Source organism: Diaporthe amygdali, assembly GCF_026229845.1.
Source record: "Diaporthe amygdali strain CAA958 chromosome Unknown NODE_3_length_2959817_cov_65_330692, whole genome shotgun sequence".
Classification (NCBI taxonomy): Eukaryota; Fungi; Ascomycota; class Sordariomycetes; order Diaporthales; family Diaporthaceae; genus Diaporthe; species Diaporthe amygdali.
Window position 1 is genome coordinate 668,437 of NW_026517023.1, and position 27,146 is coordinate 695,582.

The 27,146-nt window shown below is 54.0% G+C and overlaps 7 protein-coding genes across 7 annotated transcripts; 3 read left to right on the forward strand and 4 right to left on the reverse strand.

Moving 5' to 3' along the window:
* Positions 1-410: 410 nt before the first annotated feature.
* J7T55_002606 (hc-toxin synthetase) lies at positions 411-10,310 on the forward strand (the record flags this gene model as incomplete). The annotated part of the gene is made up of 2 exons (XM_053137696.1): positions 411-7,589; positions 7,641-10,310. The coding sequence occupies 2 exons, from the start codon at positions 411-413 to the stop codon at positions 10,308-10,310; spliced, it is 9,849 nt and encodes a 3,282-aa protein (XP_052998475.1).
* Positions 10,311-10,783: 473 nt separating this feature from the next.
* Positions 10,784-11,818, reverse strand: J7T55_002607 (lpha beta hydrolase; the record flags this gene model as incomplete). The annotated part of the gene is made up of 1 exon (XM_053137697.1): positions 10,784-11,818. The coding sequence occupies one exon, from the start codon at positions 11,816-11,818 to the stop codon at positions 10,784-10,786; it is 1,035 nt and encodes a 344-aa protein (XP_052998476.1).
* A 2,388-nt stretch (positions 11,819-14,206) lies between these two features.
* Positions 14,207-19,280, forward strand: J7T55_002608 (fatty acid synthase subunit alpha; the record flags this gene model as incomplete). The annotated part of the gene is made up of 4 exons (XM_053137698.1): positions 14,207-14,250; positions 14,315-14,341; positions 14,400-14,833; positions 14,908-19,280. 4 exons carry the CDS (start codon positions 14,207-14,209, stop codon positions 19,278-19,280), a joined length of 4,878 nt encoding a protein of 1,625 aa, XP_052998477.1.
* Positions 19,281-20,353: 1,073 nt separating this feature from the next.
* On the forward strand, positions 20,354-21,392 carry J7T55_002609 (short chain type; the record flags this gene model as incomplete). The annotated part of the gene is made up of 4 exons (XM_053137699.1): positions 20,354-20,645; positions 20,740-20,993; positions 21,066-21,272; positions 21,357-21,392. 4 exons carry the CDS (start codon positions 20,354-20,356, stop codon positions 21,390-21,392), a joined length of 789 nt encoding a protein of 262 aa, XP_052998478.1.
* Positions 21,393-21,632: 240 nt separating this feature from the next.
* J7T55_002610 (uncharacterized protein) lies at positions 21,633-22,466 on the reverse strand (the record flags this gene model as incomplete). Its single annotated transcript, XM_053137700.1, has 2 exons — positions 21,633-22,162; positions 22,298-22,466. The coding sequence occupies 2 exons, from the start codon at positions 22,464-22,466 to the stop codon at positions 21,633-21,635; spliced, it is 699 nt and encodes a 232-aa protein (XP_052998479.1).
* A 670-nt stretch (positions 22,467-23,136) lies between these two features.
* On the reverse strand, positions 23,137-24,596 carry J7T55_002611 (uncharacterized protein; the record flags this gene model as incomplete). Its single annotated transcript, XM_053137701.1, has 4 exons — positions 23,137-23,558; positions 23,619-23,692; positions 23,804-24,294; positions 24,441-24,596. The coding sequence occupies 4 exons, from the start codon at positions 24,594-24,596 to the stop codon at positions 23,137-23,139; spliced, it is 1,143 nt and encodes a 380-aa protein (XP_052998480.1).
* A 1,149-nt stretch (positions 24,597-25,745) lies between these two features.
* On the reverse strand, positions 25,746-26,724 carry J7T55_002612 (uncharacterized protein; the record flags this gene model as incomplete). Its single annotated transcript, XM_053137702.1, has 2 exons — positions 25,746-26,081; positions 26,167-26,724. The coding sequence occupies 2 exons, from the start codon at positions 26,722-26,724 to the stop codon at positions 25,746-25,748; spliced, it is 894 nt and encodes a 297-aa protein (XP_052998481.1).
* Positions 26,725-27,146: the final 422 nt, after the last annotated feature.

Genomic DNA, 27,146 nt, shown 5'->3' on the forward strand with positions numbered 1-27,146 from the left:
TTCGTTTATTGAATCCATACGTCTTGTCTGTGTCTACGTTGTTTATTTACGGATGTGGGTCAGAGTAGTGGAGTGGTACCACCCGTGGATGCAAACTGGTGGTGCCATTTATGGGCCCGAGGCCATGTGCGTGCACAGGGCAACAACCAGACTCTTGTCACCCACACGAGATCCACACCTGACTTACAAGCAGGCAGGAAAATGCATGCTGGTTAACTGTTCATCGAGTCCCAAGTTCGGGAATGTAGAAATTCGTGAATACTTTGATCTGTGACTAGGGATAGGTTCAGGTCCGTGAGATTCGCAGCTTCTCATCTCAATAAACAACCGTCGAAATAGGTCGCAGTTTTGACCAATAATCACAGCTTCAGCCAAGCACACCAAGGCGAAATACACACCATCTCATCACAATGGCACCCTCGTTAGACACACTCATTCCATCTCCACCCACCGCCTTTCAGGAGGTACACGATATATCAGAGATCCAGTATGCCAAGAAAGTTGCAATTGAGGTGTCGGTGAAGTCAGCAGATGAGTTCAGCGATGGACAACAATCTGTGGGAGAAAGCATGGAAGACATCTTGCGGGAGCTATGGGCGGATGTCCTCGATATCGACCCTGAAGACATCAGCCCCGATTCACACTTCTTCGAGCTTGGCGGCAATTCCCTCGCAACAGCCGAGCTAGTGGCAGCGGCCACCCACCAATATCCCGGAATATGCCTCTCTCGCGAGATGGTCTTCCAAGCACCCTTCTTCGCCGACCTGGCAGCCCTCGTAACCCTGGCGGGAGCTGGCTCTCCCACGGCCGAGACATCATCTTTGCAGCCGTTCGGGCTGGTCGATGACGAGGACGTCAAAATTGCAGCTGAACAGTGTGGTGTTTTGCGAGAACATATTGAGGACGTGTACCCAGCCACAGCACTGCAGGCTGGCCTGATGGCTCGATCACTCAGCATCCCTGGGTCGTATGTGTCACAATGGCTCTTCCACTGTGCCTTTCCTGTCGAGCCTCAGAGCCTGTGCGAGTGGCTGGAGCGGACAATACAGAAATTGCCTATTCTACGGACTTCTATGGCCACTTCTGCAGAGCATGGCTTTGTACAAGTTGTCCTTTCACGAAAAATTCAAGTTGAGATCGTCCGAGTTTCATCGCTAGACAAATGGGCCGAGGACTTTCCACGGCCTTCCATTGCTTTGGGAACACCGCTCTCGAGAATGAGGGTAGTTGTTGCCGAAGACCGAGAAACACCTTCGGTGTTGTGGCATGCTCATCATGCCGCCTATGATATGGCCACTCTCGAGCTCATCGCCAAACATCTTGGTGATGTCGCATCAGGAGCAGAGATGCTCCCACAACCGCCTAATTTTAATTCATTCGTCTCTTACAGTCTCGAGGTTCGGAAAAGCCCTGATGGGAAGGCATTCTGGTCGCAGCAGCTGCTGGACGTTCCAACTCCAGCCTTTCCCTACGCCGCTGAGGCTCTGGACTCATCTCCAGATCAGCTGGTCTCACCATTCCGCACCAACGCATTATACACATATCCCCTGCCTCACACGGACACAAAAATGAACTTTACCCAAGCCAACGTGTTTCGGGCAGCTTGGGCGTTCCTCCTCGGCTGCTACGAGCATTCTAACGACGTGGTCTTCGGTGTGACAAATGGAGGCCGGTATGCACCAGTGGCAAATTGCACCGGTATCGTCGGACCCATGATAGCGACATCACCAATGCGCGTGAAGTTGGACTACTCGTCAACTGTGTCCGAGTTTCTCCAACAGACAAGTTTGCAGGCGGTCCAGATCAACGACTGGGAGCAGGTCGGCCTGTCCGCCATCCATGACCTCGGGCCCGACGGCCAAAAGGCATGCGGTTTCAGAACACTAGTCAATGTACAGACCACAGACGCAATGCGCCGCAGCCAATTTTTAATGGCCCCTGACGACGGCCCTGAAGAAGCCGACGCAATGGACTATGGTCTGGTGCTGGAGCTGTTTCCGCGCGAAGGCAGCACGGTGCCCCTGCGCCTGTCCTACGATAACCGCGCCTTGCGTCACGATCAGGTGTTCGAAATTGCGAGGCAGCTCGAGAAGGTCATCGCGGCCTTCACGGCTTACCCGGAGGCCACGCTGAACAGCGTTTCAGACAATTTGGACGGCACATCAGATCGGGGTGGACTTGACGCCAGGATCAGAAAGCATGCGGCCGTCGAGTGTGGTGTCTTGGATGAAATGGTGCGAGAGGTCCACCTTTGCACTTCCACACAGGAATACTCAATGGAAGCATCGCTCCAAAATCCGTCTGCGTATTCATCACAGGTTGTTTTCAAGGTTTCGGAGGACGTTGGACGCGACGAGGTGGTGGTCGCGTTTGAAGTCTTCTATCAGCATGCACCGATCCTCCGGACGCGTCTTTTCCGTGCCCCCGGCGGACGGCTCATGCAAGTTGTTATAGCAGAGCCTATCGACTGGAGAGAGTGCCTCGACCTGGAAGACTACACCATCTCCGATGGTGAACTGGGCTTTAAGCTTGGAAGCCCACTTGTTCGCTTCGCGCTTGTACGTGGACTGCACCGAAACAGCAGAGTTCACTGGGTCGTCATGACCGCACACAGTGCGGTCTTCGACACGGCCAAGACTCACAAGATGCTCCAGTTCCTCAATGCAGCAATACCTGGGTCGGGCTTGTCTGTCCCGAGCACTCTGTTTACTCTCTCACCCAAGACCAGCTCAGAAGATTCAGTCGACCAAGCCGAGACTCAGAAAGCCTTCTGGGCTCGAACGCTGCAGGATTGTGCAACTCCAAACTTTCCTGAGATCCCAGCGGCACATGAGCCCCTAGCAAACTCCTATGCACACAAGAACATCATGTTGCACAAACCCGCTCCAGGCTCATCCTCGACACTGACCGCGTGGGTTCACGGTGCCTGGGCTCTAACCCTTTCGAAGTACCAGGACTCTGGCGATGTCATCTTTGGCGCCGCACTGGCATCTGATGAAGACGCGCAGCCGACTATTGGACCCACGCTGGCGGTTGTACCGCAGCGCATCAATATTGATGACCTAGACTGTACAATCTCCCAATTCGTGGAAGCCGTGGAGGCTGACATCCAGTCTGCGGCTGGCCATGTCGAGTATGGTATTGAAAGCATCAAGAATGTGAGCGATTCTTGCGCGGCGGCCTGCAAATTCCAAAACCTCTTGATCGTGCACTCTCAGCCCGGGAATGACCGGGCTAGCGCCAGCAGCGCATTCACTCTAGGTGAGGAGGCTGAGACCGGGAAGAATCCGAGCCAGGTCGTACGGGACTACGCGCTTGTACTTGAGGTCACCTCATCTGCAAGCGATGGTACACTCACCATGGAGGTTGGATTCGACCCCATGGTCCTGGAACAGGTGCAAGTCAGGCGTCTCTTGGACCACTTCGAGCACGTTCTGCTCCAGACCTGCGACATCAGCTCTGAGTCTTGCCTGAGAGATATCTACCATATCGCTCCATCCCATTGGGAAGAGCTGCAGAAGTGGAACGGCAACGTCCCGGAACCCCTCGAGAAAGGTGTACATGAGCTCTTCGAGAGTCGCGTGGACCTTCAGCCTGATGAGCCAGCCATTTGTGCCCGCGACGGCGAGTGGACGTACGCAGAGCTGGATGCTGTCTCGGAGAAACTGGCCAGGTGGCTCCGTTCCATGGGCGTGAAGTCTGGCTCTTACGTGCCTTTGCTATTTGAGAAGTGCGGCCTCACCATCGTCGCAATGCTCGGAGTCCTGAAGGCGGGCGGCGCCAGCGTCGCCCTCGATCCGTCGCATCCTACGAAGCGGCTCCAGGGGCTTGTTTCTGGCATGGGCGAGTGCATTGTGGTCTCCAGTGGCCAGAACCGTGAGCTGGCGACAAGCCTTGGGCGTCGTGTCGTTGTGCTTGATACCAACACGCTGCGGGCTTTGGCTGGGCGGCCTTCTCTTCCACGCTTGACGGAGGAGGTCGAAGTTGCACCCGAGACCACTGCCTTTGTTCTATTCACGTCTGGCTCGACCGGAATGCCGAAGGGAATTTTGATTCCCCACAAAGCCTTTTCTAGCAGTATCCGAGGACATGGTGAGGTCCTTCGCTTCACGACAGGTCCCGGATCGCGCAACTTCCAGTTCACAGCATACACTTCCGACGTGAGCATTGGAGAGATCTTCACCTCCCTTGCTCTGGGATCCTGTGTGTGCGTCCCGTCAGATTGGGACCGCAAAAACAACATCGCCGGCGCCATGCGGGATTTCAATGTGAATTGGGCGTTCTTCACGCCAAGTGTCGCGACACTGCTGCGCCCTGCCGAAGTTCCCTCTTTGAAGACACTTGTCTTCGGTGGCGAGACGGCATCTCCGGATAACTTCAAGACCTGGGCCCCATACTTGTACCTGATCAACAGTTTTGGCCCAGCGGAGACATCCATCTGGTCGCACTGCATCCCACGCCCTGTCGAGCTGAGCGACTTCGGCAGCAATATCGGCTATGGCGTCAGCTGCGCAACCTGGATCACAGATCCCGATGATTACAACAAGCTGCTCCCGATCGGGGCCATTGGCGAGCTGCTCACCGAAGGCCCTAACGTCGCCGCTGGATACCTGAACGCAACCGAAAAGACTAACGCGACGTTTGTGACGAACCCTGCATGGATGCCAGCTGACCGGAAGTCTATGAGGATATACAGGAGTGGTGATCTTGCCCGCTTCCTGCCAAATGGCATGGTTCAGTTTCTCGGCCGGCGCGACCATCAAGTCAAACTGAACGGTTTGCGAATCGAGCTTGGAGAGATCGAGCATCAAATCCGGCAGAAGGTTCCCGACAACATGCTTGTCGCCGTCGATGTGGTCACTCCGCACCCAGTGGGCTCAGCACGAATTTTGGCCGCGTTCATCGCGCCCAAGGATCCTCTCCAGACCACAGACCAGGGAGAGAACAGCGCCGCCATCTCCTCCTCAGCCGACCCGGAGGCCCAAAAGCTCCTTTCCCTCCTGGTGAGCGAGACCTCCGAGATAATGCACGACGCCCTCGACGGACTGGAGGACGCCCTGATCTCCTCGCTGCCACGACACATGGTCCCCACCGCGCTCGTTCCCCTGCGCGAGATGCCTCTTACTGCATCCGCCAAGACAGACCGAAAAGTCCTAAAGCAACTCGCGTCCATGGTCCCCACCGCGGAGCTGGTTCGCCTGGGAACGAGTGGCAAGACGCGGCAGTTGCACGCCCCCGGAACTGTGATGGAGCGCGTGCTCGCGAGACTGTGGGGAGTCGCACTCGGCCGCGAGCTTGAGCTCGACGTGCGGGACAGTTTCTTCAAGATTGGCGGTGACTCGCTTTCCGCGATGCGTCTTGTCTCCTTGGCTCGGCGTGATGGAATCAAGGTCTCCGTGGAGCAGATCTTCAAGCGCTCTGTACTTCAGGACATGGCGCAGGTGGCGATCATGGCTGACAACGAACGTGAGGACGATGGGGCTGCGGTTCATGGCTCAGATTCTCCTTCAAGCATTACTGTCGCCCCGTACGCGACTGTTGGGGGCACTGAAGCAGCAGGGTCCGGCCTCCTCCAGTCTGCGGCGGACCAATTGGGCATAGAGGAGAGCGACATCGAGGATATCTATCCTTGCACCTCCCTGCAAGAGGGACTCCTGGCCGTCTCTCAAGATGCCAAAGGAAGCTATGTCGCCCAGATGGTACACGAGCTGTCGCCTGACACCGACCTCCCTCGGTTCCAGAAGGCATGGTCCACCGTATTGGAAAATTGGCCGATTTTGAGAACTCGCTTCTTCCCTTGGCTTTTGGATGATGGCAGTGTGCGGCTTATGCAGGCGGTCGTCAAGTCGAAGCCCCGTTGGTTGAAGCCTCGCAGCCTGAACGACTACCTGAAGCTTGATGCAAGGGACAAGATGCAGACTGGTGACAGCATGCTCAGGCTGGCGGCTTTCCAAGACAAGAAGACTCAAAAGCACTACTTCGTCATGACCATCCACCATGCTGTGTATGACGGGTGGATGTTGGGTCTACTTTTGACAGCTGTTCGGCGCGCCTATTCCGGCATGCCAAAGCCAACGACTATCCCGTACAACGTCTTCATCAACCGGCTCGAGGCTACAGACGCCGAGAAGAGCCAGAGCTACTGGCAGCGCTACGTCAGTGGTGCTCCCCGACTGTCTTGGCCTGAGCTGCCAGCATTGGACTTCCGACCCAAGTCCAACTGCGTACAGACGATCACCTCATCTCTGCCCGGTGACAGAAGCGCCAAGAGCTTTACGCCGACGACATGGCTGCGCACAGCGTTCGCTATCCTTCTCGGGGCGTACTCATGCACTGATGATGTTGTCTTTGCCTCGACTGTGTATGGACGTGCGTCTGGTCTCTTGTCCTCGGCCGAGCTGGTGGCCGGTCCAACACTGGCCACTATCCCAGTCAGGGTTGGCATTGAGCGAGAGAGGCTGATAGATGAGCTCATGGCGGAAGTTCAGGCCGATTCAGCGGAGATGCTGGCCCACGAGCAACATGGCATGCAGAAGATCAGGCGCTACAACATGGAGGCTCTGGCAAGTGTAGATGCACAGAGTCTGCTGGTCATACAGATTGATGAACCCCATGCCGCCGCACCCCAGAACGTGGACACAGAGGCGGCTGATGGACTCAAGTTCACATCAACACCCCCCTCTGGGTTGGAGAATGGCTTCCTCAGCTGCGCACTCGTGCTCGAAGCCACCGTCTCGGGTGACGGCCTCCATCTCGTTGCAACTCATGACGACCAGGTACTTCAGCCTGATGAGGTGCAGAGATTCCTCCGCCAGATGACCCACATCGTGAACCAACTGTGCAACGACAGCTCAGAAGGTCGCCGCATCGCTGATCTGAGCCTCGCAGCGCCTGAGGATGTTGAGGAGATGCACAAGTGGAACGGTGTTGTCCCAGAACCAATGCAGGCTCTGGTCCACGAGCTTTTCCGCGCGCAAGCTCAAGAGCAGCCTGATGCTGAAGCCCTTGTCTCCTGGGAAGGAGTTCTCACGTTCAAAGAGCTGGATGATCTGTCTGAACGACTAGCAGGTCATCTCTGGGACTCGTGTGGGCTGCGACCAGGCATGCGAGTGCCTCTCATATTCGAGAAGAGCATGTGGGCGGTTGTTGCGATGATGGCTGTGCTCAAGGTTGGAGCAGCCAACGTTGCACTCAACCCAGCCCAGCCCCCTGAGACTCTACGGTCGCTCGTCTCGGACGTTGATGCCGATTTTGTTCTTTGCAGCGAGAAGAACATTTCCCTTACTCAAAGTAACTTCACCAATTTTTTCTGCGTCGGGCCATCGATCCGCAATCACGACGTCTTGGTCGGGAAAAATGATGCGCAAGGAAGCATTACCCCTGAGAACCTAGCCTTCCTTCTCTTCACCAGCGGCAGCACCGGCAAGCCCAAGGCCATCATGATCGACCATTGTGCATTTAGTAGCAGCATGCGCGGCCATGGTGAGACCCTGTGTTACAATAAAGGAGGAAGGAATCTGCAGTTCACGGCTTATACCTCGGATGTGAGCATTGGTGAAATTTTCACCTCGCTAACTCGTGGTGCCACGGTAAGTGCCACCCAACGGCTGACCTCCCGAGAGAATCTAACAAAAATTCAGGTTTGCATCCCTTCGGATGAAGAACGTATGAACGATTTGGCCGGTGCCATGGAACGCATGCGCGTCGACTGGGCTTTCCTCACGCCCAGTGTTGCGTCTCTGCTGAACCCAGATCACGTACCGAGCTTGCGAACGCTGCTGTATGGAGGCGAGACAGCCACTGTTACCAATGTGAAGACGTGGGCCAATAGGCTGCATCTCATCAACTCGTTCGGCCCGGCAGAGACGTCCATCTGGAGTCATGCGCACCCTCACTTCACCGAGGCGGACATTGGGTCTGATATCGGGTGGTCCATGGGCTGCGCCACTTGGATCGTGGATCCCGATGACTACGGACGGATCATGCCTATCGGAGCCATTGGAGAGTTGGTGGTTGAGGGTCCTAACGTTGCGGCCGGATACTACAACAACCCTGAAAAAACGAAGCACGCATTTGTCAAGAGCCTGCCATTCCTACCGGAGAACAGGCGCAACCGCATCTACCGCATGGGAGATCTGGCGCGCTGGATGCCGGGTGGGCGCGTACAGTTCTTGGGCCGTAAGGATACGCAGGTCAAGCTCCATGGTCTGAAGGTTGACGTAGGTGAGGTCGAGAACAAGATTCGCGTCGCCATGGATGGGGGAGTCGGACTCGAGGTGGCAGTTGAGATGATCGAGAACCCGTCCGACTCGTCCGACTCGCGCCTGGTCGCCTTCATGAACACCACGCCAGCTGGCCAGCCTCAGGACCGTGATAATGTGACGGTTGTCGCAGACGACTTGACCCTCCAGAGCTTTGTCGAGCGCACCAAAGGGCTCCGAGCTGACCTCGCCGCTGTCCTACCAGCCTTCACGATTCCCAGCTTCTTCGTCCCTCTGACAAGCATGCCTCTCAGCGCGTCAGCCAAGACAGATAGAAAGCGCTTGCGCGCACTTGTCGCGGACATAGGATTCGCCAGCCTTGCTCGCTTTGCTCTTTCTACTAAACGCACGGTACAGGCACCGCAGAGCAAGACGGAAAAGCTGCTGCACAAGATGTGGTGCACGGTGCTTGGTCTCGCCCCTGAGGACTTTGGCGTGGAGGCTGATTTCTTCGAATGCGGTGGTGACTCTATCGCAGCTATGAAGATGGCTTCCCTGGCGCGTGCGGGTCAAGTGTCGCTGGCTGTGCAGGATGTGTATGACCACCCCGTCCTCGGTGCGCTGTCACGGCTGTTGGAAGGCAGGTCGGCTACACCTCAGGGTGTGTCTCTGCCAGATGTTCCTCCTTTCTCGTTGCTTCCCAAGTCAGTCAATCTGGAGCTTCTGAAGATCAGGGCCGCAGACTTCTGTGGTTCACAGCCGCAGGGTGTGGTCGATATCTACCCACTGACCGCGACCCAACACTCCATCGTGCAGCAGACTCTTTCTCGCCCGGGAGCGTTCTGGTTGCAAAACGTCTTTGAGATCCCTGAAACTGTCGACATTGATCGTCTCGAGCGAGCATGGCGCCTTGTGGTGGCATCTCATGCGATCCTCCGCACTCGCATTATTCAGAACCACGACGGCGAGCTTCTGCAGGTAGTCATGGCATCGCCTGGCGAGATCATGCACGCCAACTGCCCTTCAACAAATGTCGACACTTTCATTGCTTTTGATAAGCACAGAGAGCTTGGTTTCGGACGTCCTCTGACACGTGCTACCTTGCTGAACAAGAAGTGGTTTATCCTGGCCCTGCACCATTCCACTTATGATGCCTGGTCGATGAGCAAGGTTTTCGAATCTCTCGAGCTAGAGTATGCTCGCCTGGCGGAAGCTGGCTCGGGAGAAACTGAAGTCACTCAAGAACAAGTCAGCTTCAAGCATTTCGTCAAAGCACTCCAGGACAAAGACCATGATGCAGCCACTGCGTTCTGGCGCAACACCATGGCTGGTGCATCAACACGACCATTCATCCCCCTCAAGTCAGCAGACGACCGATCGACAAGGTGCCTCCTGCAACACACCATCGCATTGCCTTCCACGACGTCCGCCACGCGAGCCCATGGTACTCAGGCCGAGCTGGCATACGCTGCGATTGGTCTGGCCCTGCACCAGCAGCTCCAGACCCCGGACACAGTCCTGCGCCTCGTGTCGACGGGTCGCACGTCAACCACCGTGCCAGGCATCGAGGACCTCGTCGGCCCGACGGTGACGAGCGTGCCCCTGCGCATGCAGCACACGGACAGCACCTCAACACTGGGCCGCTTCGTCTCGCACGTGCGCGACCAGCTGCGCGCCCTCGCGCCGCACGAACACGTCGGCTTCGAGGAGGTGGCGCGCGTGCACCCCGACGCCGAGGCAGCATGCGCCGTGGCGCCTCAGGTGGTTGTCCATCCGTTCGATCCGTATGCCGAGCAGGCTGCGGGTGGTATCGGTCTGAAGAGGAGGGAGCTCTCTGTGTTTAACGATGATGGAGCGCCGTTCACCATTGACGTGTCTCTGGTCTCGAAGGGCAAGGTGCTGGAGGGCATGAATGTGCGTGCCCTGTTTTCTGATTCGGTGATTGAGGAGCAGGGTGTGAGGAGGCTTGTTGCTGTGCTGGATGCCGTTGTGCGGGCTATGGTCGAGGCCAAGGATGACGTCTCCGTGGGTGAGCTACTGTCTGCTGTTGGGTATCCGGATTTGGAGAAGGCTCAGCGGGAGATGACCCTGACACGAGCCGCCAGGTAATCAGTGTCAGACCCTCAGTGCTTTGTACGATAGGCGACGCTGGCATTTTTGGAGTTTCGGGCATTGGAATTTGACTTTACTACGGAACTTTCTTTTGTTATTTTTACCCGATACTGTCAAGACTAAGGCAACTTTCCTTTTATCATTTCATGGTATGAAATTATTCATTCTGCTCAGAATTGTGGCTTGTCTTACTCTGGTTTTCATACAGATTTGGCTTTTGCACTATATCGCCCAAAATGACTGCCCCTGAGCATCAATTACATGTCCTATGAATGGGTGGCTACTTAGAGTGCAAGACCATTTTGACAGGTTTAGGTGAAGCATATGCCGAAATCTTATGGCCATTGAATCATCAGTCTGTCGTAGAATGACTCTTGTGAAGACGTTTTCAACAGGGATAGGACATTGGGCAGGAGAAAAACATTATGATCTAAGTCTGAACAGCTGCCATGAAGCTGTTTGTACTATACTCAAAAGCCTCCAAGGAGGCAGCTCTGCCAGATGCTCGAGACTTCATCAGCCACAAGCTGCGGCTCCGTTGCTATCACTGCATGCCCACTAGCCGACGCTTGAACGAAACGGCTGCTCGCAGACAGGAGCATCTGCTGCCGTTGCAACTCGCAGTCTAGGGGGTCAAATTTTGTATCCACAAAGTTACTAACTTTCGCCAACTCCCGCCGAGCGTCTCCATCCACAGCTGTTTGCTGAGTAGCAGAAATCACGCGGCGATAGTCTCGCTTGGTATCCCCACGAATAATGGTAATAGGTCTCATCATCAGGGCCATGATCTCAAACTGCTTCTTCTCAGCGAGCTCTTCGGAGCTGTCGGGAACTAGTTCCATCTCCTTCGCCCCAGTTCTCACTTCAGACTCCTTCTCGGCGTCCAATGTCAACAGGCGCAGTTCTTCTGGCGTATAGTGATCATGGCCCAACAGCAACCCCGTCATATCGAGCAGTGCCAGTCTTTCAGGGCCTGCAAGGGTCGCAAGGGGTAGCAAGGGCTCCCGCAGCGTCTTATGGGTGTTTTCTTGGTTCGCATCGACCAAGACCATGCCCACAATAGCGTCTGGCCCTGCCGCTGCAAGGACTTCTCGCGCCACGATGCCGCCGTATGAGTGCGCGACTAGGATGTAGGGCGGGTCGACCCCAGCAGAGGCGAGCACGTCCAGCAGCTCCGCGGCCATGGTGCTTGCCGAGCGTCTGGATGCGGCTTCTGGGCTGCGGCCGTAACCGGCTCGGTCGTAGCGGTAGCTGCGTATGCGGGAGTCTAGGAGGCGCTGCACTGGGAGCCAGCTTGAGCTGCTTGCTCCCATGCCTGCTTCAAATATGACGACTGGTTGGCCTTGCGTTCGTGCCGGGCCATTGCAGGCGAGGAATAATTCTATACCGCAAGCTCCTCGTACAATCGCTGCCACAGGAGTCGTTCCGGTGACCCAGTCCCGACCAACATTGCTTTTGGGCTTGAGCAAATGCGCGTCTCGGGGGGTCTCTTGTCCTATTGCCATATTGTTGTGAATATGGCCAATGCAGTCGTGGCTTGGTCGTGTGTGAATCAGTGAGGAAACCTATGATTCCTCGCTTGGAATGATCATCGATGGCCCGCCCTCAGTCGTTCCTGACGGAATTCTCACGTTGTCTCATTTTGCAATCGTTTACTTGTCAATATTGCCGCGCACATAATTGTCAATATCTTTGTTCTCAGTGGACTTCCCCAAACGTGCTGCTGTGCATGTCGCGAGTGAAGTGGTCCCACCTCCACGCGTTCGTGCACCCCCTGTTTGGTTATGGACCGACGGCACCGATACGCCCAGTCATTTACGAATCATTGACTGCAGGTGGTGGTGCCACGGTATAGGGGCAGAACATTCCCGATTCATCCCACCATGCGTAGTTATTATTAGACTCAGGATGGAGCTCCGTTCTTTCCCGGTTATGCAGTACATAGCACGGAGTGACAATTTCGCAATCTTTCTTGACACGATAGTTTGGAGTTGCAAGGAAACTCGGCCGATTCACTACCAGCATGGATACATATTCAAATTTCGCGGGACTTCCTGCCATCGATGCGTCAATTTTGAACGACGATCCCTCAGTCGAGCGCAAGAAGCTCCTCCAGCGCCTTGTCACCTCTTTCTCAACATACGGTGCGATTAGAATTACGGGCCATGGCATCTCTGCTCACAAAATACAAAGGGCATTTGAATCGGTGATTAGGCCCTAATTGAAGTATCAAAACTTTTCGTGTGACTAATGTTAGCGATTAGAGTAAAGAGTTTTTCAATTTGCCAAAGCAATTGAAATTATCAGCTGCAGGGTCAAGTTCAGAAAATGGGCTGTGCCGTGGTTATAGCGTTCAGAAAGCACACACAGGAGAGCAGTTAAGCACAGCATACGACCATGTGAGTAGGGCAAATTGTAGATGTTATGTCTTTGTCGACAATCTCGTCGACCATAGCATGCACTAATTTCGGTGTTCAGGAATCATTCGCGGCAGGCCCCTCATATGACAGGCAAGCTCCGACGCCTTGGCCCATAGGGGTGCGCGGCGATACCTTCAAGATGATAATGCAGGCGTTCCTACGAGAATGCGCAAGCCTGCATCACGATTTGCTTCAAATAATTGAAGAAGCATTAGGACTTTGGGACGAGGAGTTGGTGTCGCGTTGGTCCCACAGAAATGGCGAAGTTCAAACTAAGCACCGCACATCTAGTCTTAAAGGACAAGTAGAAGAGTTGGTCACAGTAATATCAGAAGGCAGAGGTGCTCACCCCATGCTGAAGTTGGTATTCCAGGAGACACGGGGCGGGGAAATTGTTATTGTATGTGGCACCAGGATCCGGAAATGGATTCAAAACCAGCTACTATCATCATCCGGCTCTAGGACGAGGTTGCAGGTTGAAGAAAGTACATACCTGCGACCTGCCAAGTACTCTTTGGACTTTATCGGTTTTGAGGATATGCATAATATCAATGAAGTGAAGATATAAAATCCATTCTCTATGACATAATTAAAAATAATCTTTAGTCGTTCTCTTTCGCTTGCATTACTCATTCGACTAGGCCGGGAATCTCGGTTTTTTCGAGCTCATCATGATGAAGAACCATTTAAAAAATCTACAATAGCTTCAACATTTTGTTTGAGGATGATTTCTTATTTATTTATTTTTTTTGAGGATCTGGCTCCCTGTCTCCGAACAATTGAAATCGCCTGGGTATTAGTAGTGTCAATAGTCACTTCCAAACGGACTTTCGACGAGACTCAATGTATTGCTATTGACCTTGTTACTTGAATCTAGATCATCAATACAGTTCGCTGCTTTGAGCTGATTTACGAGGCTATTCACAACGAGCGGGAAAGTCTTGAGAGCCCTAACAGTCTCCAGCATTTCGAATTGAGGGATAGCGCGAGTCAGTTTCTCAGTACATTTCTTTCTCTGTGTTGCAGGATATGGTTGGCTCTGGGCAACAATTGTAGAATGTGGCACCACTACATGCGTTTCCTGAGGTGGTACCACCATTCTCGCCTATGCACCTTATCCCTGCATGCAGCACATGCCATTCCTGGGTGGAACTACCACACGTTCGGAACCACCACATGCCAAGTGGCAGCAGATATTGACAACTTTGGTGGTACCAAGCAATGCGAGAACTGTGTAAAAGTAGTCGTGAAAATACAATCGTGAAATGAAATACTTCATGATAGTCTGAAAAGACCAAGTACTTTGAAACGCAACGAGCTTGACGGCAGGCACATCAAATAGTTACCTTCTTTTGTGTCTCGCATACGCAAACTCTGTCAAATTGATTTTTCACGGGACCAAAGCTTCACCGTAATCGTTTCGGTGATAACTTCGTGAGCATGGCTACGGAAGTAACACAGGAAAGAGGCCAAATGGACAACAAGGTGGCATATGAAATGGTGCTTGCCCTACTAGAGTACGTCTCCATTGCCATGCATTAGGGTACCTCAAATGTAGCATCATACTGACTTCTGCACCAGGCACCAACTTTCCTCACCAGTCCAATGGTAGGCTTTCTATACCAAGTCGCGGCACTTGGGGTATGTTGCTAATGAGCTATTGTAGGATCGCCACTCAAGACTCACTGCTGAGCATGCAAAAGCAGCACCAACGCTATGTCGAGATTGGGCCGTCAAACACTTTAAGCACGATGATGAAAAAGACCATGGCCCAAAACGGCGATGTCAATGGTGACCAGGAGCTCCCCCAGTGTCTGACCTATGCAGACGAGCTAGAGGCGATCCGGAAAGCATCCGAGCCTGAGCCTGAGGTTGAAGAGGAAGAGATCTCTGCCGATGTCCTGACGGACAGCGCGGCACCACAAGCGGCACCAGAGCCGGTTGCAGTTGCGGCTCCAGTGGTCCAAGCTGCCAGTGTAGCAGAAATTGAAGACGTGCCTCCTACCGCTGCAGAGGCCGTGGTGACGATGGTTGCTGCTGGACTGAAGATCGCCCGGGACGGCGTCGATGTCACCCAATCTATCAAGTTTCTTGCCAAGGGTGAGTTTAGTATCAGCCCGTACCAAATGTTGCGTTGTCGAATGAGATTTGGCTGACTCCAACTCACCGATCAGGGAGATCTGCCCTGCAGAATGAGATTGTCGGCAACCTCACGGCAGAATTCGGACAGGTTCCCGAAGCCGTGGAGACCACACCGATTACAGAACTATGCCAAGATCTGCAGAGGACATATTCGGGCAAGCTCGGCACTTTCCTGGGTGAATGGTTGACCAAAAGAGTTTCGGCAAAGCTTGCCCCATCAATATCAGTATCCAAGTTGCGTGCTCGCCTTCGAAACTCATACGGGCTGAAACAAGGCCACCAGGACTCGTTTTTCTTGACGGCGAACTTTGACGAAATTGCGTCAAGGCTCGCTGACGAACAAGAATCATGGAAGAAAGTGCAGCAATGGGCGGACTCTTTCCTGCGCGCACGCGGCCTGCAACGTGTGGAAGCGCCCGTCCAACAACAAGGCGCGGCTCAGCCTGGTTCCCAAACGGAACAGGTAAACAGCCCACAGCTCGCCAAGTTCGCTTCAGATCTGGCAGCGCTGATGTCAAAACATTTCAAATCCTCATCCGAAGACCAATCGCAGGACACCGAGGCCCCTTCCGCCGACGACGCCGAGGTAGCCAAGCACCTGGCCGATGAACTCGGGGCCGAGTTCATCTCTGGCACGAAATCCTATTTCCGTCCCGAAATGGTCTATAGGTATCAATCTGGATGGAACTGGGCTGTTCAAGACCTTTACGTCACCTTGTCTGGGGTCATCACGCGTGTCGGGACCATGCCTGAGGAAGACCTTCAACTTTGGATCCAGGCTCAATGCGAACGTTTGCGGGAACGACGGACTGACAGGCTCCTCCAATGCGCTCACTTCCTGCTGGAAAAATGGGAGAAGGAAAGCGACTCCAAGACGTCCCAGTGCTGTCTTCTGCTACTCCGAGACATTCTTAGGGACGATGAACCCCTGTCTGCCACAAATCTACAGTCATACGTCGCGCCCAGCCGCAAGACTATCCCCAAGACCAAGATCACCGAGGAAGGAGAAATTATCTATCGAGAAGTGCCGGCTGAGGCCATGAGCTTGAGCAACAAACCTTTGGTATCCGAGCAAAACAGCTCATGGGATTCTTTCCAGTCTGTCCCCACATCCGACAGCGGCGAAGACACTTCCGGATCATTAGTCTCCGGTGGACTATGGCCGGTCCGACTTCTCACGAAGGGCAAAGCTGGCGAATGGGAAACCAACCCCAACCTAACAAGCCAGCTGCACGAGGCCGAACGACACCTGGGAATTGAGAAGGCCCTCCCGGTCGAAGGCACAACCCTGATCATTGGGGCCGGGCAGCGATCTATTGGCTTCATGCTTGCACGCTTACTGCTTCAAGCGGGCAGCCGTGTGGCTCTGTGCACAGGTCGCCTTACGCCTGAGAACAGGAAAGTCATTTCCCAGATGTATGCAAAGTCTGCGAAGCCAGGGGCTGAGCTAGTCCTGCTGCCTTTTAACCAAGGGAGTGTTCAGGATATCAACAACATGGTCAGCTATATCAACGACACCCTCGGCTGGGAAATCGACCACCTGGTCCCCTTTGCCGCAATTTCCACAAATGGAAAGAATCTTGAGGACGTCGACTCAGTGTCCGAACTCGCGCTTCGCATCATGCTTACCAACACTCTCCGCCTGATGGGTAGTATTGTAGCTTCCAAACGGCGCCGCCACGTTCTCAACCACTCGACCCAGGTTCTAGTCCCCTTGTCGCCGAATCACGGTCAATACGGTAATGATGGGCTGTACGCTGAGTCTAAGCTCGCTCTGGAAGCGCTTCTCAACAAGGCCGCCTCTGAGCCTTGGGGTGACACCTTGACTATCTGTGGCGTGAGGATGGGATGGGCCAGAGGCACCGGGCTGATGACGACCAACGACGTCTTTGCCGAGAGCATTGAGAAACTCGGTGCCAGAACCTTTTCAGCGGAGGAGATGGCTACGTTGCTGGCACTCGTCATGACACCCGACCTGACCGAGGCTTGCATCATGGAGCCCGTCCTGTGCGACTTCACGGGCGGCCTCGGAGCAGTCCCCAACATGGGCAGCCAGATTTCCTCCATCCGTGCTTCCATCCAAGACAAGGTGGTTGTCCGGAAGCAGCTGAAGCAGGAGGCAGACCACGACGAGAATGTCCTTAACAGTCGCTCCAGGAGGACCCAGACTTTGATGCCGTCGGAGACACGGGCGAAGATGCACAACTCATTCCCTGCCCTCCCTGAGAGTTACAAAGATGCCATTCCTCGCAACGCATCTGACCTGAAGGACCTCTACGATCTAGACTCAATGGTCGTGATCACGGGATTCGGAGAGCTGGGCTCGGCCGGTAGCTCCCGGACAAGATGGGAGCTGGAGGCCGAGGGCGAGTTCTCTATCGAGGGCTGCATCGAGCTCGCGTGGATGATGGGTTTCATCAAGTACGAGCGACGCCGCCTCCACAACGGAACCGACGCGGGCCCGGGATGGGTTGAGATCGAATCTGGCTCCCCCATCAAGGACCTGGACGTGAAGGCCAAATTCGAGGCGCGCATCCGCGAGCACACCGGCATCCGCATCCTGGAGACTGACGAGTGGAGCAACCCAGACCCGCGGCTCCGGGATATGCTCCACGAAGTCGGCACGCAAGAGGACCTCCCACCCTTCGACTGTTCGTCCCAGGCGGCGGAGGACCTCAAGAGGCGCCACGGAGACGCTATAGAGGTGTTGAGCGACGATGGCTCGTCTGCGTCGGTGCGCATTCGTAGTGGTGCGACCATCTTCGTTCCCAAGGCGATGAACACAGCCTACTTTGTGGGTGCCCAAGTCCCACAGGGGTGGGACGCTGCACGGTACGGCATTCCTCAGGAGGTATCGGCGCAGACCGATCGTCCTGGCCTGTTTGCTTTGGTGTGCGCTGTCGAAGCATTCCTGAGCGCCGGAATTACGGACGTTTACGAGCTGTACCGTTACATCCACGTCTCCGAGGTTGGAAACTGTATTGGCTCAGGTGCAGGTGGTCTGCCGGCCTTCCAGAGGATGCACGAGCATCGGCTGCTGGGCAGAGAGGTCCCGAACGACAACCTGTCGGAGGCTTTTGTCGGCACTGCGGCCGCATGGCTGAATCTGCTTCTGCTTTCAGCGTCCGGTCCGCTTAAAACGGGTGCGGGAACCTGTGCAACTTCGTTGGAGTCACTCGACACGGCGTGTGAGCTAATCAGCGGCGGCAAGACCAAGGTGTGCCTTGCCGGAGGCTACGACGTCTTCACCAGGCCGATTTACTATGAGTTTGGCGAGATCAACGCCATCATAGACGCAGCTCATGATGAGCAGTGTGGAAGAGCACCTAAGGAGATGTCAAGGCCCTTCACCACGACGCGTAGTGGGTTCGTCCTGGGCGAAGGTATAGGCATCCAGGTGCTTACTAGTGCCTCACTGGCTCTGGAAATGGGCCTCCCGATCTATGGCATCGTTGCCATGACTCACATGGCATCCGACAAGCTGGGCAGATCAGCCCCAGCACCCGGTCGCGGTATTCTCACTGCGGCCAAGCAACCGAGCACTCTGAGCGCAGGCGCAAAGGGCCTGATGAACCCAGCCCTCCGATCCAAACTGGTCAAGGCGGCAGTGAATGACATTGAGTTCCGAAGCAGAGCGCAAGTCGATGCGGTTGGTGCTGCCGACGGCACACTCACAGCTGAGGACACCGACGGATGCATCCAGAGCCTCAAATCAGCCGCCGAGCTCGAGAAGAAGGCCGTCCGCCGCGCACTTGGTCAGGACTACTGGAAGAGCAACCCCAGCATCTCGCCAATCGCGGGCTCGCTGTCGGTCTTTGGCCTGACCGTCGACGACATCACATTCGCCAGTCTGCATGGGACAGCGACCAAGCTCAACGACGTCAACGAGGCCGCGACGCTGGACCACCAGATGCGGCACCTGGGCCGCCGCGCCGGCAACCCGCTCTTCACCATCGCGCAAAAGTCCGTCATCGGCCACGGACTGGGCGCGTCTGGAGCGTACGCCATAAACGGCGGGTTGCAGGCCATGCATGCGGGCGTCATTCCGGGCAACCGCAACGCGGACGACATAGACAAGAAGCTCGAGGACTTCGAGCAGCTGCTCCTGACCAACGAGAAGATTACGCTGCGCGGGGAGGACATGAAGGCGTTCTCGGTGACGTCCTTTGGTTTCGGGCAGAAGGGTGCGCAGGCGCTTATCGTGCATCCCAAATACCTTTTCGCTGCCATCGCGGAGGAGCGGTACAATGCCTACCGGCTCAAGCAGATCAGGCGATCTAGGCTTGCGGCTCGGGAGCTGGACCGCGGGCTTCATGGCCAAGGAATGTTCAAGGCCAAAGAAGAGTTGCCGTACACGGGCGACGAGTATGAGTACATGCTCAACCCGAACGCCCGGCGTGAATAGATGGAGGGGGTGATGAAAACGTGAATTAGGGAGGCTCTATTTCTAATACAAACTAATGTTTCACATGCGTAAATGTACAGCTCACAAGATTCCCAGATCCTCGACTTTCCGAGATAATGTGCAGGTGTAGAGCTCGTATGTAGAGTGCAATTTAGTTGGTTTGATGCAGGGGGAGGCAATAGACATGATCGACCGAGAGGGTCAGTAAGAAAGCTTTTCAATCACGTAGCAGCTATTTTGGACACGGAAATATGTTCTATTTCAGCGTGCTAGCACATAGGACATATTCTTGCTTCTAAACCGGAATTGACTTTGATTTAGACACACAATGAAAATTGTGTTTGATTTACTAGCATCAGTGGAGTACGAAATTCTCTGTTCCTAGTGCCGGCAGTATCAAGGCCAAGAGCATTGGCGGTGGCTGGAGGTCCTCTTTACCCTTGCTTAGCAATGATATTCAACTCCTCCACCCTCGTCCATAGATTCGCTTCAAGAAGTATGGGATGGAGGGTAAGCTTAGGGTCGGCGTATTGTTGGCTGTGGAAAAGGGTTTGATTGGCGTCCATTCGAATCCTGATTTACAATGATTCCAAACGGGACCTCTTACACTCGGATAAACTAGGATCAATCCGAAGAGGCGTCACTGATTTTGTAAATACGTGGGAATTTTGTGCTGCCGGGCATCGTAGTCTGTTTGCCAGGTGCAATTTGTAATAGGTGGCTTATTCAGTCAGACCTGAAGGGGATCGTGCTCATGCTCACATGCATTTGTAATTCTTATCGGCTTCAGTATCACGAATGTTCCCGTTCAACGAAACGATGTGGTCAGTAAGCGACACAGCGCATGCGATTCCCGAGATGGTGGGGCTGCACGCAGTACATCATCGTGACCGTCGATATAAAAGAGGGGAGGGACCACAAAATAGAAAATATCAAACCCCATAATTGAGCCAGGCTGCCATCTGTATTGAAATATTAGACTATACGTGCATACCTTGATCAACTCTATTTTGATTGCCCAGACAACTTTTCCAGCGAGGTCATTACCCACAGTACAGCAAATACCGCCCAAAATGGTCGACACACTCTCTCTCGAAGGCAAGGTGGCCATCATCACCGGCTCAGGCCGCGAGACCGGAATTGGTGCAGCCACTGCTATAGCTCTTGCTCGGAATGGAGCCTCAGTCACGATCAACTATGTGTCTGAGGCCACGGCTCCGAGGGCCGCCAATGTCATCAAGAGCATTGAAGAGGCCGGCGGTAAGGCCATCGCCGTCCGCGCGGACGTGACCAAGCCCGAGGAAGCCAAGAAGCTCGTTGAGGCGACGTTGAAGGGCTTCAACACGGACAAGATTGACATCCTGAGTGCGTATTCTATCTCCTGGATGCTGTTTCGAATCAGCCTGAACCAAGTTCCCCACATTATACGGCACTTACTGACTCGTTCTCCGTCCCTCAGTCAATAACGCTGGAGCGGTTTACGGTGGGCCGAACTTGATGAAAGTTACCCCGGAAGAGATCGATGCCACCTTCGCGACGTCTGTCCGTGGGCCCATCCTTCTGATGCAGGCCACGGTGCCACACATGCCCCGATTCGGCCGCATCATCAACATCTCTTCCGTGGCGTCCAAGCCAATTACCCTCGACGGCGTGGCGCTCTACGGTGGAGGCAAGGCTGCCATGGATCAAATCACTTTTGCTGTGGCAGCTGAGGTGAGTTCAGCACCATTAGGCTTGTTTCTTAGTCCACACACGTCTGAGGCTTCGACTGAAATCGATATCTAGCTTGGCAAGAATGGGAAGAACATCACAGTGAATACTGTAGCCCCGGGAATCACCACCACGGATATACTGCCCCCCGAAGCTATGGACGCCTTCGACAAGGCGTTGACGCCAATGGCGAAGGTTGAGGATCGTCCTGGTCATCCGAGCGATATTGCAGATACGATTTTGCTGCTGGTCCAGGAGAAGAGCCGATGGATTACGGGCCAGGTAAGGATACTTTGTCACTCGATAGCATCCAATATCTCAGCCCCAAAAAATCTCTTACTGCTTGCTGACCGACTTCGGAAACAGTACATCTCGTGCAGCGGTGGAATTACTGGCAACTGATTTGGGGGGCCACTTTGTTGTGACATTCGAACATGTATCAAGTAGACTTGCTCGTTAAGGGCAATGAACAAGATTTTGTTTCCTTGGCTACCTAAGATGACATCGAAAGTGAAGGTGAAAGTGAGAACTAGCAAGCAGAACTCGGATATCGTGGTATTGGATGCAAATAGTCAAAGCGCAAGAATTGAAATCCATGAACACGGGTTGTATCACTCATTGAATCCTGAATCAAAGCAACAATCAAGCCACATCCTTCACCTTCTTTGCTTTCTCCGGCTTCGGCTCGACGCGATCAGCAATGCCAGGGAAGATGGCCGAGGCCATCACCGCGTCGGAGACCTTAGCGACCTGGACAGCGACCTTGGCCTTCCACCCAGTCTGGTTCGACTTGCCGCGGAAGCGCAGGTGCAGCACCGTCTCCGTGGCGGACGCGGTGCTGTCAGCAGAGCTGCCCACCGCGGCGCCGCCCGGCGTCTCGAGGAGGAGCGCCCAGGTGAAGTTGACGCCGGCGCGCTCGCCCTTGTAGACGAGGGCGCGGTCGCTCTCGACCAGCGCCACCTCGATGTTGTGGCCGTCCGAGTCCTTCTTGCCCAAGCCATAGTCGGGCACTGTGTCGCCGACCTTGAGAGTCTGCCACTTGGGCACGATGGTGGGCGCGCTGCGGAACTTCTCTGGGAGGATCTTCTCCACCTTGGCCGGGAGGTACCAGCCGCCGCGGTCCTTGCCCCACTGGACGAGCCATGGCCAGATATCCTCAGGAGGAGCATTGACTGTCTTCAGGTCAGCTGCCGGCTCTTTCATGCGCTTGGAACCCGTTCATCGCAGAGGTGGCTTTTGGCATTTTCCTGCAGGGTCGGTAGAGCCTGTTGGTTGAGAACATGATCTCGCCGGAGGGAAAGACTCACTGGTGCGCTTCTGGTCGTAGACCATCTCGGCGTCGGGAATCAGATTGTCGCCAAGAAACGAGGCCGCAGGAGTGGCCGATTTGGCTGGCTGCTGGGCCGCGTCTTGCGGTGTTGCCTCAGCTTGCGCATGGTGGGCGTCGGCCGGTTGAGCAGGATGAACATCAGCCATGTTTGCGTGTTGTGGCTGCTGGGTAAAGGCTGGAATCGAGATTCTGAGCAGCCGTGGACACGTTCAGGGCGGTCCGCAAAAAAAAAGAAAGGTAAACAAGGAACAACTGCTTTTTTTGAAAGAGCTGCACGCGACATAAGATCTTTAATAATGCGCCTTTCGGCGTAATTAATGCCAACGCAGGAAGACTGCGGAGGGATATACCTATGTTGAATTTCATGTGTTGGCTGTTAGCCGAACACGTCATGTTCTTGGGAGTCGCTGTCCAACGTGTTCCCTGTCAGCCGTATCATGCAAATCCAGGGAGCCTCGTTGTTGTAACTAGGGCGAGCATAATTTCAGGGATGACAAAGACTGGCTAACACTAGTTGACAAGGACTGACACGGGACTAGATAAAATTCAACGGCGCATTTCTTCACCAGAGATCCGGGTGTATCGACTCAAGGCATGACGCCGACGGCGGACGAGATGATTAGAGTGGTCAGAATTAGAGTTGGAACCGAGAAACGGTTAAGGATATGTGCACCAGTATGACGCGTTCCCCCTGCATATCAGCCTCATTTCATGGATCTTGGCGGGCACTCCTTTGTTCTCCTCCTTCTCGAAGAACAGCACATGCCTGATGCCCAAACAAAAACGTCATCAGGTGCCCAGCTGATATGCACCATGTCAAACATGGAGTCGCTGCCCAGGCGCAATTGTTTTTTCGGGTTCGGACGATTCTGCCGCGATTAGAGTGGGCTCCTCGCTCGTCGCATCACTTTGGAATACCAGACTCCTCCTCGGTGTCGAGCTAGGCTTCCTCGAAGACTGTGCCAAGCTACTTCTTTTGTGGTCCGAGGAGGCACTGGCGCTCGTGGCTTTCATGGCGCTTCCGCCAATTGTGCGAAGCGCAATCAGATCGGGCGCTTTCCTGGCGCCATACGTTGAGTCTTGCTTGGTGTCTGTAGCCGGATTTGAGACACCTTCGATGTGGTCGGCAACGCGGTTGAGCCAGTCTTTGTACAATGGCCGACAGACAGTGACTCCAATGCAGAGAAGTTGAGTAGTAACATCCGCAGCATGCCAGATCAGGATGTCGACGATGGTCACTATCATCCGATTCACGACGTCAGTGAGATGCATTTTAGATAAAGCTTGTTTAAACTCACACAGAAAGTCACTATCGTCTGCATCTGCCAGTTTCAGTAGATTGAGGAGACGGAATACACCGCAAACGGCGGAGCTGTCACCACACGGTTGTCAACGTCAGCAAAATCACTTTGAAACATCATCGTACGGAAGTGTCCGAGCAGGAAAATCACAAACAAGTAACGGCCATCCTGACGTGACTCACATGTACGAGACGCTCATGCTAGTGCCTATCAAGATCTTCTCTCTCCTCGGCATCTGTAAACCCCGTATCAGATACCATGGGAACGAAGCATACCAAAGCTCGACGACGATGATCATCACACCAGATACCAAGCCTGCCCAAAACTGTGTGATAGGGTCGCAATGGCCCCCGGGAACTGTGATGTCCCACACGTAGCTCACGGGTGTACAAGAGAACCAGATGAGCCAAGCCGCAACGAAGACAGACAGCACCATGAGGGCCACGGGAACGATGATGGCTACCCGGTGGGCTGTGTTCACGCCGACGATACGGAGCAGAAAAAACGCGATAGATATCTTGATTGATATGACGGCGGCGGCGGTGACGGTCTGGCCGACAGCGACAAGCAATAGAGCGCGAGATGTTGCGAAAGATGCCGGATCAGTCATTGTCTGGCCGAGACCATAGCATGCTGCTACAGTCATGAGTATGACATAGACAAAGAGCCAGAACTGTGCGCTCGAGATCAACGTCAGCCGTTCGCATTCAGGTGTCTGATACGTGACCTCGATGTGCACTGATCACTAACCACACTTTGTAAGGTGGAAATAGGTGCATCTTCAGGGTAAATCAAAGAATGAGAAAGCAATGTGCTTACAACTGCAAAGTTGAAGAAATGATCATCAATCCCATAACTGTGCAGCACAACCAGACGAGTATACAGGCGAAGGCCGACGAGTGCGAATGCGATCACCTGGAATGTCCACATGATACCCAGCATCTTTGGAGCCTCCTGCCTGATCGGCACAGACATGGTGGCTTTCTGAAAAGTCGCGATAATTTTGAACAGTTGAGAGTATCCTGATCTGAGGCCGCCAGTGCCAGTCGTAATCAGGCGCCAATTTACAAAGGTTTGGCGTGCTATCGGTGGCGATGGCGCCGTTGTCGTTGAATGTCGAAAACGAAGAGGATCCTTACACGGCGGTCTTTGTATTGGTGGATTAGGATGTCCAGAGATTAACAACATTTGCTCCTATCGGCCAATACCTAGCAAGTCGGGCTGCCAATTTTGTCGTCGCCTCGCCCCAGAGAACAACGCAGTCGAATGATTTCATTTGAAACAAGCAAAGAAAAGGGGAACCCGCCATATGATGGATGCCGAATGATAGGTAAGGTGCTGGAATCGTGTTGTGATGAGCTCGGTCAAAGGAATGCTCTCGGCACTGGATCCGGGGGTCCTATTCAGAACGAAAAGGGGAATAGCCTCATTGACTGTTTGAGCAGTGGCTCAACATCCATCCAACCACAATGAATTATAGCGCATGATTCCAGAATTGCTGTGCTACTTGGCACAACACTATTGAAATTCCAATACCTTCGTACCCATGCAGTTAACAGCGTCGGCTGGTAACTTGTGATACATTGCATTTCCATGTGGGCCGACAGGTAGCCGCATCCGTGTGGTACCAGCATGAATAAGGTGGCTCTAGACGAGTCTTAAACCAGTGAGTCCAAAGTCTGGCTGGTTGAATTTAAATCGGGCCACAGCCTTTGTTATAAATTTACAAGACATTATAGGACATGAATTCACACTGCTGCCTCTGATGCCTCCTGGGCAGGATCGACTACACCCTCTTGCACAATAGTTCGCCCAGAGATGATAAGCGTTGGCTCCAGATATGATAGAGTCAGACTCTCGTATAGTCAAGTACATTGTGAGGTCGATTTCGTCTTTTCAACTGGAATTCTGCAATAACCTAGCACAAATAACATAGTGGAAGCAATGAAACCGATTTAGAAGTCTTCCAAGAAGACTATCAAATAGGAATGAAATCACAGTAAGGCCATGCTTGAAAGCTTTTGTGCAAATATATCAAGATTAAGGGCATGAGTGGAATGAAGGAAGGTCTGTGGTCAAATTCGTCAAATTGCAGCTCTTGAAAATTATTTTGTATGCAGTATGCTACGGAATGGTATAGAGACGACCATTGACCTCGCCCCGTCCTAGCATCTCCAGCCCTTTAGGAATATCTTCAAATGGGATTTCTTGCACACAAGGCTTCAGTGAACCCGATGCCAGAAGATCCAAGACCTCGCGAAACTCCTGTATGCTGGCACTTGTCGAACCCCTTAGCGACACGTTCTGCGTGACTAGGGACGTGGTGGTGATTTGGACCTTCTGCGCCGCGAGCCCGACCAGCACCACGCAACCACCAGGCCGAACGGTATCCACGGCCGCCTCGACTGTGGGCTGCGCGCCTGCAAAGTCCAGCACCACGTCAAAGATCTCATCCGCGAACTGAGTCAAGCTCGTGGCGCAATCGACAGCGCCCAGTGCGCGCGCCTGCTCGAACTTGGCCGTATTTATATCAACTCCAAAAGACCCTCGCGCCGCGCAGCGCAGCTATAGCGATGCCGTTCAAACCCAGACCGCCTAGGCCAATCACCGCGACTGTGGCCGACTCGGACACGCAGCCCTCGGCTACGACGGCGTGGTAGGCTGTCGCGATGGAGTCGGTGGCGACGGCGGCATCGATGAAGCTCACGGAATCTGGGAGCTTGACAAGGTTTTTGAGCGGCGCGACTGCGTATTCGGCGTACCCACCGTCGCAACCCACACCGAGCGCTTCTTGGAAATTGCGTTCTTGGATTGGATGACCGACGCATGCCACAGCTACTCGATCACCAATTTTGAATGGTGGCGAGGATGATGGGGTCGACTCTTCGCCTGATGAGGCTATCACGCCAGCGATCTCGTGGCCCAAGGTGACAGGTAGGGTACACATCCAAGCCCCACCGCCGCCGTGTAAGACGTGTGTATCCGAGTGGCAGAGCCCAGCAGCTTTGACCCGGATCAAAGCCTGACCGGGGTCAGGTGTCGGGATTGGCAGTTCTCGGAGGGCAAGACCCCCTTCGGCACCGAGGAATTGAAATGCTTTCATGGTAGTCCGTAGAAAGGAGTCAGATCGTAGAGAGAGAGAGTCAAGTGGGAGTACATTCTGAGAGATTGAAAGTCGCCAATCTATTGTCTATCGCCAGACTCAGCCATGAATTTTGTTTTATATATTCAAACTTGGTGCATTTCGAACTTGGTCACCTCAACCGCTAGTCATGTTCGGCGGAAATCTCGGTGCCGATTCCAAGCACTTACCATCCACCGATCCGGGAACAATGAGTATTCCGCTTGAAATGTGACTCATAGTGAGTCCGCAGGAGCTAGAGAAACCTTGTAACTTCGTTCAACCGGAGAGCAGACCGAGACAAACTGCTAACCACAAGAGGCTCGAGGCTAGAATCGTTATAGGCGGCTAATAAGTCTTATCAGATTTATTATCATGAATTTCGGTCATGACCATAGTTGCTG